Below are 15292 nucleotides of genomic sequence, written 5' to 3' on the forward strand. Positions count from 1 at the left end.
TATTGCACATGATTATGACAGTATTGCACATGATTATGACAGTATTGCACATGATTATGACAGTATTGCACATTATGAAAAATGAATGACACATTTTCAGGGCTAACAGTGTTTTTGTCATATTTAACTTTTAGACTTTCAAAAAGTTTAATTTTGTAAAGTTGGTCACAAACTTGAGGAAAAGTAAGATGTTAGACAATGGGAATGAGAGAGAATGAGAGATTTCACTGTTGTTTTGTCTCAATAATCATGAATACCGGTAATGGTGATGTTTATTTGCTCAACAATATTAGCATTAAAATTTGATATCGTGACAGTAACCTGAATGAAATACAAATACAAAATAAAGGATTTAAACCAATTAAAATGGCAAACAATCCTAAACAAAAGTGTTTTACTTCCCTCACGCTAGACCTCCAAATTGAGCTCACAGGTTAATTACCTTTTTCCAAGCCCAAGAGCCATGATTTATGTTAGCCTTATCTATATGTGTCGTGGGTTTAGCAACAGTGCTGCCCTGACTATCAGTCAGGTAATTCATATTCATATTCACAGACACATCATAGTGAACCCGATGGCTATCGGAAGTTTGTTAAAGCCAAAGCGAGTTGACACTTTTCCAAAATAATCTTACTAAAGCCAAGGTGTGGTGCTTAGTCACAGCGACCTTGTATCTGCAGCCTTGAAGAGTACAGATCCAAACAATAAAACATTGATTATAACTGCCCTTCATATCGACATAATACAATACATCATCTATGAAACAAGACTTTCCCATTACTTTCCCATTAGATGCACAAGGTTCCTTCTGTCTGTCAATTATCAAGATCTGTTTTTGTATTTAGTATTTCATTTTTCAAACATTCGTAATCTGGTTTGATGTATAAGAAGCCCAACACAGTGAACAGTGACTTCAAACTTAAAAGCTGATGCAATTCATCAACAACAACAACAGTCTAAAACATTTGTACATTCATAATCACATATGCAGCCACCACTGTAGGGTTAATTTCAGTTCCCATCCAACACATTTTATTCACTATTGTTTGACACACTGTTTGAAGTTGGTTCCCATTTCCCATATACAACGAGTGGGAAAATATTTAAAATGAGCTGCCAGCAAGTGGGACACTTGCACACATTTTTGACACAGTGAGTGAAGTCTAAAAGTCATTTTTTGCAAATAAAAAAGTCTTATTTTAAAATAATTCACAAAGAGTTTGCAATTCTTAATAAAGCAATAAAAAATAATGTAAGAATTAAGACCAGCAGTTAACCACTGGACCCAAGAGTGCCGATAAACACCTGTTCAGTTTCAGGGGTGTAAAAATTCAAAGGAAAAAAACACAGTGTGCGAGAAGGGAGGAGTGTTCTCACATAAATGATTATACATATCTGCTGAGGTGGAGACATCTCACACCATCAGAGGAGAGAAAGGCACTGACAACATCTTTACTGCCACTCAGGCCTATCAGACTCTATTTTTGGTTTATTTTGCATTTGGAAAAAAAGACCTGGCTTCTCCTCTGCGGCTACTAGACCTAAGGGGGTCATGGATCCAATTGTGGAAGTGGTAGCTTTTATTTTGAGCTTCGTCGGTTGGGTCATGGTGGGGCTGACCCTGCCCAACCGCTACTGGAGGACTTCAACGGTGGACGGCAATGTCATCACCACGTCTACCATCTATGAGAACCTGTGGATGTCCTGTGCAACCGACTCAACCGGAGTCCACAACTGCAGGGAGTTCCCTTCTCTGCTAGCTTTGAGCGGTATGTTTAAGTTCACTTTAAAGGTTTACTGTGCAACTTTTCTGGGGTGGTGTCTGCCACCTGCTTGTCTCATTGGAGATGTAATTGCTTTGCCTGGAAAATAAGTCACCAAGCCAAATTACAGGTCAGATTAAAACATGATTCATTTTAATGCCATACTGTGGAACATTCCAGGCAAAGCAATTACATCGCCATGGAGACAAGCAGGTGGACACCCCCTCCCCAGAAAAGTTACATTGTGCACCTTTAAAATGCTTTTTTTTTTTTCCTTTGTTACACCACATATTTGATTGTTTGATGCATTTATTACATCAGATCACCACCAGCTCCTTGTGCTGTTAATGACACAACCGCTGTGACCCTCTCTGCCACTGTCGCCCCATAAAATATTGTAAAAATCAAAAACTGCAATGTCAAAGTTGAAATATGTGTTGCATGTCTGTACAAGCTCTTACATTTATGCACATCACAAGACGGCTAACCAACCTTCTGAAGGAAAGTTATCTACCCTGGCTTGTAAAAAGGAGATAGCTAATATCTTGTGTCGGCGGGTTTTCATGTTGTGTCCAGGTTACATCCAGGCGTCTCGTGCCTTGATAATAATTTCCATCGTGTTGGGCTCCTTTGGCCTGGTGGCAGCCCTGATTGGGATTCAGTGCTCAAAGGCTGGAGGGGAAAACTACGTTCTCAAAGGGAGGATCACCGGGGCCGCTGGGGTTATGTTCATCTTACAAGGTAAGAGCATTATATTAAGTTCATAATATCATTTCAGCAGAATATTTGTTTCAACCGTTTTGGCATACAAGTTCTTAATATCAATTATCAATTATCAATTATCAACATCCGCTAGCCTTATATGTAACCCAGGTGCAGGTCCCAAGCTCATAAACACAGATATTCCCCATATCTGTTTTGAAAAGGGTCATCTTTTTTAAACTTTTGCAACAGCCAACAAAGACCTGAGTACATTATTTCAATTCTGAATGAAATCACAAATACAATGCAGATAAAATCATGACATTTTGATGTTTTTCACTTAAAAGGTATTTGCACAATGGTGTCTGTGTCATGGTATGCCTTCAACATCACCCAAGACTTCTTTAATCCTCTCTTTGTTGGAACAAAGTAAGTAATTTGTGCTGGTCGGTTGACAATAAGTATACATACGGTGTGGGATTTCCAGCTGACATGAGTCTTGATGCGGCAGGTATGAAATAGGAGAGGGCCTGTACATCGGCTGGTGCTCTGCGGTGCTGGCCATCGCGGGTGGGGCCTGCCTCACCTGCTCCTGCAAAATGGAATCAGACGAGAAACGGTGAGTTCAACCATCCAAGTCTGTATTTGTTTAGATTCTAGTTGATAAGACTACACAGAATATACTAGCCAACACTGCAGTACAAATGTTATTGATTCAGTTCCATCCAAACGTTTACTAAAACAAAAAATAATGCATTTTAGATATGAAGTATCAAGTATAAAAGTATCAAGTATAAAGGACATCAATAAAATAACTAATGGTTAACAAGAACTTGCCTTCTAACTTTTTTAATATTATATATTTCTTCATAACACGTATATAACTAAGTAGGCAGAAGTATCTATTCTCAATTCTCATGATGATAATCTCTTTTTTCTTTCATATATATATATATATATGTTTATATATATATATATATATATATATATATATATATATGTTTATGCAGCATATATATATTATACATGATGATAATCTCTTTTGCCTTATATATATATATGTTTATATATATATATATATATATATATATATGTTTATCTATATATATATGTTTATATATATATATATATATATATATATATATATATATAGATGACCTTTCCACAGTAACTGCACCTAATTTCATAAAGGTGTTTTTACCTAAATGAATGTGGATTCAGGATCTATTGCATTAGGTAAGAAAACCTAAACGATTGATTTTGTCTTACCACATTATAGCTCACTAACCTGAAAAAAAAAGACAAGCAGTGACAAGGCTTAACTCTTTTGCGCCTCTTAGTGGTGAATATTAAAATTCTAAGACATCAGATAGTTTTATCAAATAAATCAAAAAAGTTTTTTGCAAATTTACTAATTTACATTGACTACAATTAAACTTTTTAGAGTTGATTTATCTTCCCTTTTATGTGTGTTACATCTTCATGTTGGTGTTTCTTTATTTTCTTCTTTAAATTCTTATACCAGAATTGGTGTTTATGTTTTGTCTCTCTTACTAACTTATACAAATACACAACATTAAATCTGATGTCGCATCTACAGTGAGAGATTGATAAAAGTGATTTTTTAAAAAAGTAGCCATTAAGTGCCTGAATCCTCTGCACTTATCTGTAGCCTTTAAGGAACGGTTCACATTACTCTCTTTTTATTCTCAAGTAACACAATCTTTTTGTGTTGTTTTTGTGTGTTCAGACCGTTTCCGTATCAAAGCAGGGGGACTGCCTATTCTGGGGCAGCCCGCAGTGCTGCTACCAGTACTTATGGACGCAATGCCTATGTCTGAAAGAAGGATCAAGGCTGGACTCTGGGAAGTTTAAGGTCTACAAAATGTGCATGAGGTTTCCACTGGAGTTGTAAAATGTTGTACGAAGTTTTAGATTTTTTTTTTACCAAATCATGTTGGCATGCAAATGACATGCATATATGTGCTGTACAGTTTTATAGTTTATTAAATAAAAAAAATGTTCTTTGTTGTTGTTATTTTCTTTTCTTTTCTTTTATTTCTCTTACGTTTTATATTTTTTTATCCTTATCATTTTTAAAGAACAAAAATAGATACATAAACATGAAAAATCAAACAAAACACGACCAGAGAAAGAAAAATAGACGTAAATCAAAAGACATCCCACACATCAATAAACTACAACATCAACTGAACCAAAACAAATGTCCTACTTTGCCCACAGTCTGTCAAATTTGTCAATTTTCAAATTGAGTTTGAATGTGATTTTTTCCATTCGTCGAATGTCCATTATGATGTCAGTCTAGTCCTTAATTGTCGTTGTGTTTTGTGTCATCCATTTTTTTGTGATTGCCTTTTTCGCTGCAGCCAGAAGAATGCACCAGATATAGCTGAGTCCTGAGGCCAAAATACATCGTTCTGAAATCAACTGGAATGGTGATGTCATAAATTGTCTGTAAGGCTTTGTTGATCTCAGTCCAAAACTTGTGAACAACAGGACAATCCCAAAACACATGACAGTGATTTGGCTCCTGGCTGCCACAACAGTCTGTATTTCTCTGTGAGGCATGGGCACTTTGACACACTTTTCCAACAGAATTCCCTCCAAATATGTGATCCTGTGGTTCTCCAGTGAGATGTATATATACATTCCCATTCCTCATCAAGGGCTGACAACAACAACAACAACAACAACAACAACAACAACAACAACCATAAATGCATGCAAACATCAATTGAACTGAAATGACAGCAAACAAACAAGACCAAACTGATTCTACAGAATATTTTGTCCATTATTATTTATTTTACTCTGTACTAATTTTGTTTGTATTTAATTCATATTCTTAAATATTCAACAATAGTCCAGTAAGCTTTTGTAATGTTTAAGTTGGCCTGTGTGGACCTGAAATTGGCCTTGCAAGCGAAAGTGCGAGTCAAAAAATCGCTCCAATAAGAGCAGCCCACGTTTTCGGCCTAACGCGGAAGCGCAGCGACGGACCAATCCTGGAGATGTGCAACAGAAAGGGAGCGCGGCAGCGGGTGTCCAGTGAGCCCGACACGGGAAGGTTGAATGTAGGCGCTGCCTTGCTTAGGTTATAATGTTTAAAAGTCAAGTGAGGACTGTTTAAACAGACAAATATTTAAGAATTCGTATCATTGATTAGAGGAACCTTTTCGCTGAGGGGATTTTTCCGCACGGACCTTTGACACAGTAGGACTGTAAATACACCGTCGTTTCAGATTCTGCTGTTGTTCTTACAGAAAAGGCTCCGAAATGTTTGCAAGAACACCAGTGTAAATGACGTAAATATTTAGTTTAACGGTGGTGAGGGTTGTTTGGCTGTCTCAGTGCGGTTAAAGCCGGTAATGGAGGCTTGTCGACGGGCTGGAGTCAGCGGAATCCTCTGCTCGCTGTCACTGCTCTGTGTGCTCCTGGACCTCCAGCTGGACGGTGAGTCCGGGGCTCGGGTTACAACATGTTTAAAAGGGATACTGCTGTCTGGGTGGGTGAGGATCTTTTATGGTTTGTACTCTTCCAATGTCATGTTAACTGACACGGGATGGTGCAATTGAGATTATCTTCATCATTGCGTGTGGTTCGAAGTTGTGTCCTTGCTGTGTAGACACTGCCCTCCTGCAGAGCGTTTGATAAAGTATCTTCCAGATAAGGCTATCTTATGTTTGTAGATATACATTTTAGGACATTTAGCGTCTTTGGGTCACTGAAAAGCGCTATATAAATAAAAGTTATTATTATTATTATTATTATTATTATTATTCAACCACGGAGTTAAAAGTTAATCATTGTACTTATGGTAAATTAACTAAAATAGTCATTTTTCCTTTTTTCTTTTCTTATATATATATATATATATATATATATATATATATATATATATATATATATAATTCTTCAGGTTTTTCAGTTTAATAATACACACAACATAATAACAGGGGACAGGACCTGAGAGCAAAGAAAAACAATAATACAAATAATGGAAAATAATAATAGCACAATATGATAAAACATAAATAAAGTTACAAGTCAACAACATGCATTTCCCCTCTCGCCCTAAATATTTCAGTTTTTTTCCATCTTTAATCTCTCATTTGTCCAGGGAGTGTTTCTTTGTTGGAAAAGATTCAGTTGTAGTCATCTGGACTGACTAATTTATTTATTTTTAACTGCAATGTTATTAATAATGAATCAATTGATTAAATAATTATCACATTTCACATTGATAAACGTAAATAATATCATTTATTCCACTGCTTTAATCTGTTTTTGCACGGCAGGTGTCCTAGGTGCAACTCAAGTGGAGATTGAGCACCACTTGGAGATGGGCCGCAAACTGCTGGCCGCTGGTCAGCTGGCTGAAGCCTTGTCCCACTACCACTCTGCTGTGGGTAAGGTTTCACAGGCATGCACTTTTCTCATGGGCCATTAACTGGTGCTATAACCACTTTTACAATTTCATCTTTATGTTTTATTAGACGGAGATTCTAAAAATTACTTGACTTATTACAAGCGAGCAGCAGTGTTCCTAGCCATGGGAAAGTCCAAATCTGCACTGCCAGACCTGACCAAGGCCATTCAGCTCAAGCCAGACTTTTTAGCTGTATGTACAATTCTACTAAACTCTGCTTAACTGGTTGCTATCTTTATAATCATAATTTATCTCCTTTTTTCTAGGCCAGGCTGCAAAGAGGGAATATACTACTGAAACAGGGGAACTCTCAGGAAGCCCAAGAAGACTTTGAGATTGTGGTATGCTTTATTCCATTAGCTTTGTCATTTCATCTGGGAGAACTGGTTTCCCAGTTCGAGAACTCTCCTGTCTTTTACTGTTTATAATAACCTGAAGAAATATCTCTGAAGGTATTGTCTGTTTTTCTCCTGCAGTTACAGCGCAACCCAGAAAGTGAAGAAGCTCATGAGCTATTGAGGAAGACGAGGGAGTTGGAGGAGCTGCAAGAGGAAGCAAATGCTGCTTATCACCAAGGCGACTACAGCACCACAGTCAATCTGCTTGAACGGGTCATAGAGGTGTGTATTTTTTGTCTTACAAGACCCGGTGTTATAAAACAATGTATAACTTTGTATTTAGCCTATGAAGGTCTAACAAAACATGTGTTTAAAATAAAGTTCTAACAAGTTATTGAAACTTTCTCTCTCCTGTAGATTTCACCATGGGACCCTGAATCGCGGGAACTTCGAGCTGACTGTTACATCCGTATGGGAGATCCACAGAAAGCCATCCAGGATCTGACCCCTACCACAAGGCTCCGCAACGACAACCGTGCTGCATTCCTCAAGCTGAGCCGGCTGCACTACAGCCTTGGAGAACACCACGACTCTTTAAAGTACTTGAATGAACACATTATGCAAAGTGCCTGTTCTTTTCTTGCTCTCACGCTCTACTTTACATATTGTTTGCGTGCAGCCAGATCAGAGAGTGTTTAAAGTTGGACCAGGATGATAAAGAGTGTTTGAGCCACTACAGACAAGTGAAAAAGCTCAGCAAGCAGCTTGACTCGGCTGAAGAGCTCATTCAAGAGCAGAGGTTTGTTCTCCCACAATTTAGATTTTTGTACTACTTTGGTCAAAATCGTCTGGCTTAATGTAGATGTGTTTCTTAGGTTTCATGACGCAATTGGAAAATATGAATCCGTGATGAAGACTGAGCCAAATATCAAGCATTACACCAACCTGGCAAAAGAGAGGATCTGTTTCTGTCTAGTTCAGGTAAATATGTTATGTTTGCATTTTTCTATTTTAAATGTATGTAACATTTTTCTGGCTTTTTCCCCCCAGGAAAAAATGGCACTAGAAGCTATTGATGCGTGTTCAGAAGCTCACGAGAGAGACCCACGCAATGCTCATATTCTTAGGGACCGAGCAGAAGCTTATATTCTCAATCAAGACTATGAAAAAGGTAAGACCTGTGTGCTTTTAGAGCATTATCCAATGTGTTAAAATGTCATTTTTGATGTTGTATAATATTGCCCTTTAGCTGTGGACAATTATCAAGAGGCGAGAGAATTAGATGGCGACAGCAATGAAATACGGGAAGGGCTGGAAAAGGCACAGAGACTACTGAAACTTTCCCGCAAAAGAGACTACTATAAAATCCTGGGAGTTGGCAGGTAAAGAATCTAATTTATACTGACAACAAGAACTTTACCACATTATAAAGAAAGCAATTGCTTGAATCAAGTTTTATTTTCTTTAGAAATGCTAATAAGCAGGAAATTACTAAAGCCTACAGAAAGCTGGCTCAACAATGGCATCCTGATAACTTTCAATCCGAATCAGAGAAGAAGGAAGCAGAAAAGAAATTCATTGATATTGCATCTGCTAAAGAGGTCCTTACAGACCCAGGTAAGAGGCATCTGTAAATAGCAATGTTTAGCATATGCCATTTGTATTGGAAATTGAAACAATATTGTACGTATTTCCAGAAATGAGGCAGAAGTTTGATCAGGGCGAGGATCCACTTGATCCAGAGAACCAGCAGGGCGGAGGCGGCGGACACGGTGGACAAGGCTGGCCTTTCCATTTCAACCCATTTGAGTCTGGTGGCAGCTTCCATTTTAAGTTCCAATACAATTAAGAGACAAGCTCTTTACTGATTTTCTTTCTCAAAAATTGAGTGTGGGACATTGGATTGTTATGCTTTTATGGACTTCTACAGACTCCAGAGTTGTTTTTTAAAGACTGACTGCTGGCTACAAATACAGACTTGCAACAGCTTCAGCTGAACTGGCCGGCGTTTGTGTTTAAGGAAAACTATGCCTTGTTCTCATTCAAAACTGTTGTGTACTATTTTACCAATTGTTTTGTTTGTGCCATTTAACAGCACATTTCTAAGGGATTGTCTGCTCCCTTGTTTTAAAAGCTAGTTTGCAATATTACAGGCTTCCTTTTTGCAGTATTCCAAAAAGTTGTCATTTTAAGTTTGCTGCTCAACACTATTGACATTTGTGTCTAGGATGCAGAGGATTTTGGAAATCTGGTTGAGGTTTCTTCAATCAATTACCTGAAGTCATGTTTCCAGCACATTGGAGATTGTGTATTTCTTTTTGGGAAGTTTAAATTGAAAGGATCCATTGCAACATCAACACCTGAGGAAGTAGTTCTCTATACATAAGATAATTGCACCATTACCTTTTTCAACTGGTCAAATAGCCCAGCAGTTTCAGGAGCCGCGGCACGGCCATATAGCCTCATGGCTAACCCTAACCCGGCGCGGTCAAATAGCCCAGCAGTTTCAGGAGCCGCGGCACAAAATAGCCAAGCAGTTTTGGCCGCACGCCGTGGCTCTGTAGACACTCCCTTTTCAACCACTCCATTCAGTTGTTACTGTAGGCTTTTTAAAAGCCTTTTAATTACCTGGCAGATTATGTGACTCCAGTAGCTCAGAGCCTCATTCATGTAAAGGTCAAACTGATCTGTGTACTCAGATTAGTAAGTGTTACTGATCTTAAATTGAGCACATCTAGGAACATACTGCTAATTGATGCAAATATACCCTTTTAAAAGGTGCATTTAAAATTAAAAAAAAAAATCTTTAAGTTATTTTGCCAGCTCTACATTGTGGACGCTGTTGAACTGCTTTAAAATATGTAACAACTGCTCGATTGTGTGAACCCTATGTGATGTGTATTTAAATTGGTTACATTGTTTTTACGGTTGGGTGGGTACTGAAGTGGCAAACTCAATATGCCACATGCAACTGGGCTGGTAAGCTCTAAAGGTAAATAAAATGTTTTCAAAAAATGATGTCACTGGCTTCTGTATGGTACAAACCACTAATGACGATTTTATTGTACAATCCATTGAAAAAAAACAACACAAATCATAAGTATCAACTGTTGAGGAAACTTTGAAATTGGGATGAGTTATGAGAAAAATGAAACCAAGTTATTGTCCTTCTCATTTGGTTTCTATCAGCCACAGTCTAGTGCGCACTCAAGAGTGTCTTCCAAAATATGTCAGTGGTTTAAAACAAAGCCTTTTGTGTCCTCCAGACTGTCTACCTCCACTTCAATGGAAACAACATGGTGACCTGGAATCATAGCCAGTCCTAGGACTCGGGGTTCACCTTGGGAAAATGTGTCTAAGATGGAAAGAAAAGTATTTTAATAAAAATATAACATTGTTAGTCATTTTTATTTGTAAGTGGACAATTAACATACATCTAATACTGCTGTAGGTTGTTAAGACCTTTGCATGTAACAGTTAGGCTTTGGAGCAGACTTGCCTGTAGATTTAAGGAATTCTTGTGCTGATCCAAGGATGACATTACAGTCTCTGTCTGTGCAAAGGAAAAGTCCAACCAGAGTCCGTCCATCCGTCATTCGGATTCTCATATTCTTGTTGAGAAGTCCTTCTAGTTTCTGTCTGGCCTGGGACGACGAGGACACTTGTGGCTGCAGAACCAGAAGAAAAAGATGCAGTGACACACCTACTTAAATACTGTATTTGTACATTATTAACTTAACGTTGTTGACATTGATTTGATTTATACATTATATAATTAAAACGATATAAAATGTTCACATCTACGTTTCATAATGTAGGTTACACATTTAAGAAATAATATAAATTATAATGTATATGGGAAATATGGGGGAAATTATTGCTGGCTTGCAATACGTTTGCCTAATCAAAGACAACACCACAAAAAAATAAAATTACTAAATAATACATCCCTAGTAATGCATCGGTATCAGAACGTATTACATTTAACAAGAAGCAGTGGCTTACGTGCGTCGAAGGACCATTTTCTTCGAACATTGCTGCCATTCCCGTCCTTCTTCTTCTCCTGCGCTTGGTTTGTCTTACACGGAAGCATTTCTCTGACGGACCGTGGAAACCGGATGTTATACATAGAACCATAAAGAACAAAATAATATCAGTTCATAAACTTAAAACATAAGCCTATATTTTTAGTAGTTTTATTTTACTGTCACGTTGTATCATTGTGTGATAAAACCAACAAAATCAACCTTTTAGCGCTTGTGGCTGAAAAAAATATATTTTTTATGATCTTACAATCTTACAATCAAGAAATCAGTCGATGATAGGTGAGTAAAAATCTACTGAAACAAAAAGTTGGCAAAGAATGTCTAAAGTTTTGGATGAAATTGAATTATTATTGAACAATTGATTATTGTCCCTCAATGAATTAATTCTACATTCATACATTGATTAATAATTTTACACTTTTTAGTTAGTGCAAGGTGGTTACTCTGTTGGATTTGTGAGGAAATTAGCTTATCAAACACTTGACCTTTTAATGTGAACACATTGGCCTACATGGAGAGAGATAGTTTTGTCACATAGGCCAACAATGTTACAAATCACTGTGAAATAATGTGAAATAATTTGAAAAGAATCCTTTTTTCGCTATGAAATTGTAAGCAATCGAGACATGACAAAAAAATACAGTTCATACATTTTCATGGGGCATATGGCCTAAGCGAATTTTTCTCTTTTTTTCTCAGTATTTGAGGCTGATGCTGTGCTCTTCTTGTTCAGATCCTCAGGATGAAGCAGAGATGTCTCAGCACACCACTGTCCTGCATACTTTCCTGTTCCTCTCTGTGACAATGCCACACCACACAATCAGACGGCCAGAGCGCTCCAACTCCACTGTGGCACAGTAGAGTGGTCTTCTGCAACTCGGCTGGGATATTAAACTCGGCTTCCTGAGTTGGTACAGCTGCTGCCTTGACTTCTTCTGGTCTGATGTCACGTCCTCATATTTACTCCCAGATTCTCTCTAGATCAGATAAGACAGATGATACCTGTGTAAATATTGTATTATTATATTTAGTTATTTATTTTTATAGAGTTTAATAGAGATTTTGTGTATGAATGTGGGGTGGGGTATTGATTGCTCATGGCCTTGGCCGATGTGACTGTTATCTGCTTTATCACTGACTATTTCCCAGGGACAAACTGTGGGCCTCAGTCCATTTTTTTCACTTCCTGGTGAATTATATAACAAAAGCGATAACCTACTTTTTACTTCATATCTGAAAAAATACATTTTTAAACCTAATATCAAGCATTTAAATGTGTCTTTTGACTCTAAACCTAAATGAAGGTCTGTCTAACCTGGGCTAATGCACAGCAATACAGTTATACAGCAATACAGTAATTCACTGTATTGCTGGTTATGGCCTGGTACCACATGATACAATATATATCCTATTACAGGGTGTATGGTATGATACTCTGAGCTTGATACGATACACGTGTCCTCCTGATACTTAGATTGCCAAGTGTTGAAGATGTTCATTATGTAGAATAACAAAATGCACTGGAATGTTCATATTTCTCCATTGTCCTATGAATAAGACACCTTTTCAGTCCAGCTGATTCAGCCGTAATGCTCTAGTCAGCAGGTTAATAAGGGTAGATTAATTATTGTACAATATCTATGGTGTTTAAAAGTGTCACAAAATGCATCTCTGTATCAATACACATATTGCCAAGAAGTACTGTATGTCACGGTATATTGCTGTATAAATATTTTGAGTACAGTACAGCCCTAATTGACAAAAAGTGTGGTCCTTGGAAACCCCTGCTTTATCATCTGCTCTCTGGGTTACCTCAGTTCACACAGCTTGGCTCTGAATGGTGCACAGGAGCCGTGTCTTCCTCTGTGTCACACGGAATAAAATCTAGGTTAGAGAGTGTGCAGCACCCAGGGGAGGCGTTTTTCCCTCTCATCCTCAGCATGTCTCCCTGCCATACCAACAGGGGGTCCAGAGAGGGAGGGGGGGTGTCACTGCTTCACACTGGAGCACTGTGTCAGGCCTGTAGCTCATGAGAAGTACCCCAGCTTCATTTGTGCAGATACATAGTAAAACATTTGAACACTGTCAAGCCTGACACTGTGGCTATTTCTGCTGCTGTCTCACCAGCCTCTCCTTTGGCAGCTACAGTCTCCTCTGTCCAGAGGCTTAGCAGGCATCATAGCCTTACATACGCATCATCTTCTCTTCCTCTGTGAAGGTCTTGGCAGATGTGGCCATTGGATCAGACACTAACAAATTTCTCTCCTCTTTTGCAGCAGCAGGGAGGCCGACACCTGTTGGAGCTGAGCAGGACACATGGAGATAGGTCATTTGCTGTCTCAGAAGAGCTTGTCTGCTTGATGATGAGGCGCAAACCAGTGACCGCCAAGGGCTCCAAAGGATTTAACCTTCTCAAGAGCATAGGTAACTTTATCACAATGTATACTTTATACAGTTTTTACTGTATAAAGTTCAGACATGATCTTTGGCTTAATGTCAGTTCAGATAATTGTTGACTATTGTATTTCATTTGAAAAAGCCATCCATAGCAGTGTAAAGTCAGCTGTAATGTTTAATGTAAGTTTAAGAATATTTCTGTGTTACATTTGTCTTTAAACACACTGAATCACAATTAGTTCTCCCTCATCCATCCATCCATCCATCTTCTTCCACTTATCCGGGGCTGGGTCACGGGGGCAGCAGTCTAAGCAGGGACTCCCAGACTTCCCTCTCCCCAGACACCTCCTCCAATCCCTCCGGGGGGATCCCGAGGCGTTCCCAGGCCAGCAGAGAGACATAGTCCCTCCAGCGTGTCCTGGGTCTTCCACGGGGCCTCTTCCCGGTGGGACATGCCTGAAACACCTCCCCAGGGAGGCGCTCAGGAGGGATCTGGACTAGATGCCCGAGCCACCTCCTCTTGATGTGGAGGAGCAGAGGCTCTACTCCGAGCTCCCCCCGTGTGACTGAGCTCCTCACCCTCTCTCTCTAAGGGAGCGCCCTGCCACCCACCGGAGGAAACTCATTTCGACCCCTTGTATCCGCAATCTTGTCCTTTCAGTCATTACCCAAAGCTCATGACCCTAGGTGAGGGCAGGAGCGTAGATCCCGAGATACTTCAACTCCTTCACTTGGGGCAAAGACTCCCCACCCACCTGGAGAGGGCAAGCCACCTTTTTCCAGTTGAGAACCCAGCCGCTTTACACTCGGCTGCAAACCGTCCCAGTCCGAGTTTGATGAAGCCATCAGGACAACATTGTCTGCAAACAGCAGAGATGAGATCCTGTGGTCCCCAAACCGGACACCCTCTGACCCCTGGAATTCTGTCCATAAAAACAATGAACAGAACCAGTGACAAATGCCAGCCCTGGCACCAACAAGCACTGGGAACACCTTACTGCGGGCAATGCAAACAAAGTTCCTGCTCCGGTCATACAAGGACCGGAGCAGGAACTGAGCAAGGGGCCCCGGACCCCGTACTCCCGGAGCACCCCCCAAAGGACACGGTTGAAACCCTTCTCCAGATCCACAAAGCACATGTGGACTGGTTGGGCAAACTCCCATGAACCCTCGAGCACCCGATGGAGGGTATAGAGCTGGTCCAGTGTTCCACGACCAGGACAAAAAACACTCTGCTCCTCCTGAATCCGAGGTTCGACTATCGGTCAGATTCCCTTCTTGAGTGCCCTGGAGTTACCGGGGAGGCTGAGAAGTGTGATCCTCTGTAGTTGGAACACACACCCTTGGTCCTAGTTCTCCCTCATCTATAGTGAAAATGTATTACCCCTAAAACATCATATTGACGATTATAATAGAAAAGTAGCCTATCATGCTTTATTGTGTTTGATCCGGATCATGCAGTGAGCTTTGGCTGTGTAGTGCACATTTCAATCCCTTTTGTCCAAACAGGAGCGTCCTGTGCAGCCACCCTGCTCTGGCTGGGGTCTAGGGATTCCCATGGCCTTACTGCCTTCCAGTTGACACGGGCTGCTACTT

General features: G+C 39.5%; 4 protein-coding genes across 4 annotated transcripts in view; 2 read left to right on the plus strand and 2 right to left on the minus strand.

Annotated features, from left to right (window-relative positions):
* Positions 1-15292, minus strand: part of sat2a.1 (spermidine/spermine N1-acetyltransferase family member 2a, tandem duplicate 1) — a 90380-nt gene that overhangs the window by 27511 nt on the left and 47577 nt on the right. The gene's annotated exons all lie outside the window — the stretch shown is intronic.
* Positions 1406-4424, plus strand: cldn15a (claudin 15a). Its single transcript, XM_072458760.1, has 5 exons — positions 1406-1769; positions 2340-2504; positions 2813-2894; positions 2977-3084; positions 4216-4424. The coding sequence occupies exons 1-5, from the start codon at positions 1553-1555 to the stop codon at positions 4304-4306; spliced, it is 663 nt and encodes a 220-aa protein (XP_072314861.1). The 5' UTR covers positions 1406-1552; the 3' UTR covers positions 4307-4424.
* Positions 5603-9418, plus strand: dnajc3b (DnaJ (Hsp40) homolog, subfamily C, member 3b). Its single transcript, XM_072458647.1, has 12 exons — positions 5603-5939; positions 6785-6895; positions 6983-7107; positions 7182-7256; positions 7392-7535; positions 7671-7852; positions 7933-8052; positions 8129-8234; positions 8304-8424; positions 8503-8635; positions 8722-8870; positions 8951-9418. The coding sequence occupies exons 1-12, from the start codon at positions 5855-5857 to the stop codon at positions 9100-9102; spliced, it is 1503 nt and encodes a 500-aa protein (XP_072314748.1). The 5' UTR covers positions 5603-5854; the 3' UTR covers positions 9103-9418.
* On the minus strand, positions 9840-11374 carry naa38 (N-alpha-acetyltransferase 38, NatC auxiliary subunit). Its single transcript, XM_072458648.1, has 3 exons — positions 11259-11374; positions 10753-10921; positions 9840-10608 (listed from the first exon to the last, which is right to left on the minus strand). The coding sequence occupies exons 1-3, from the start codon at positions 11295-11297 to the stop codon at positions 10484-10486; spliced, it is 333 nt and encodes a 110-aa protein (XP_072314749.1). The 5' UTR covers positions 11298-11374; the 3' UTR covers positions 9840-10483.

This window comes from Eucyclogobius newberryi, unplaced genomic scaffold, assembly GCF_026437365.1.
Source record: "Eucyclogobius newberryi isolate DKJ021-1_F unplaced genomic scaffold, fEucNew1.0.hap1 SCAF_22, whole genome shotgun sequence".
Taxonomy (NCBI): Eukaryota; Metazoa; Chordata; class Actinopteri; order Gobiiformes; family Gobiidae; genus Eucyclogobius; species Eucyclogobius newberryi.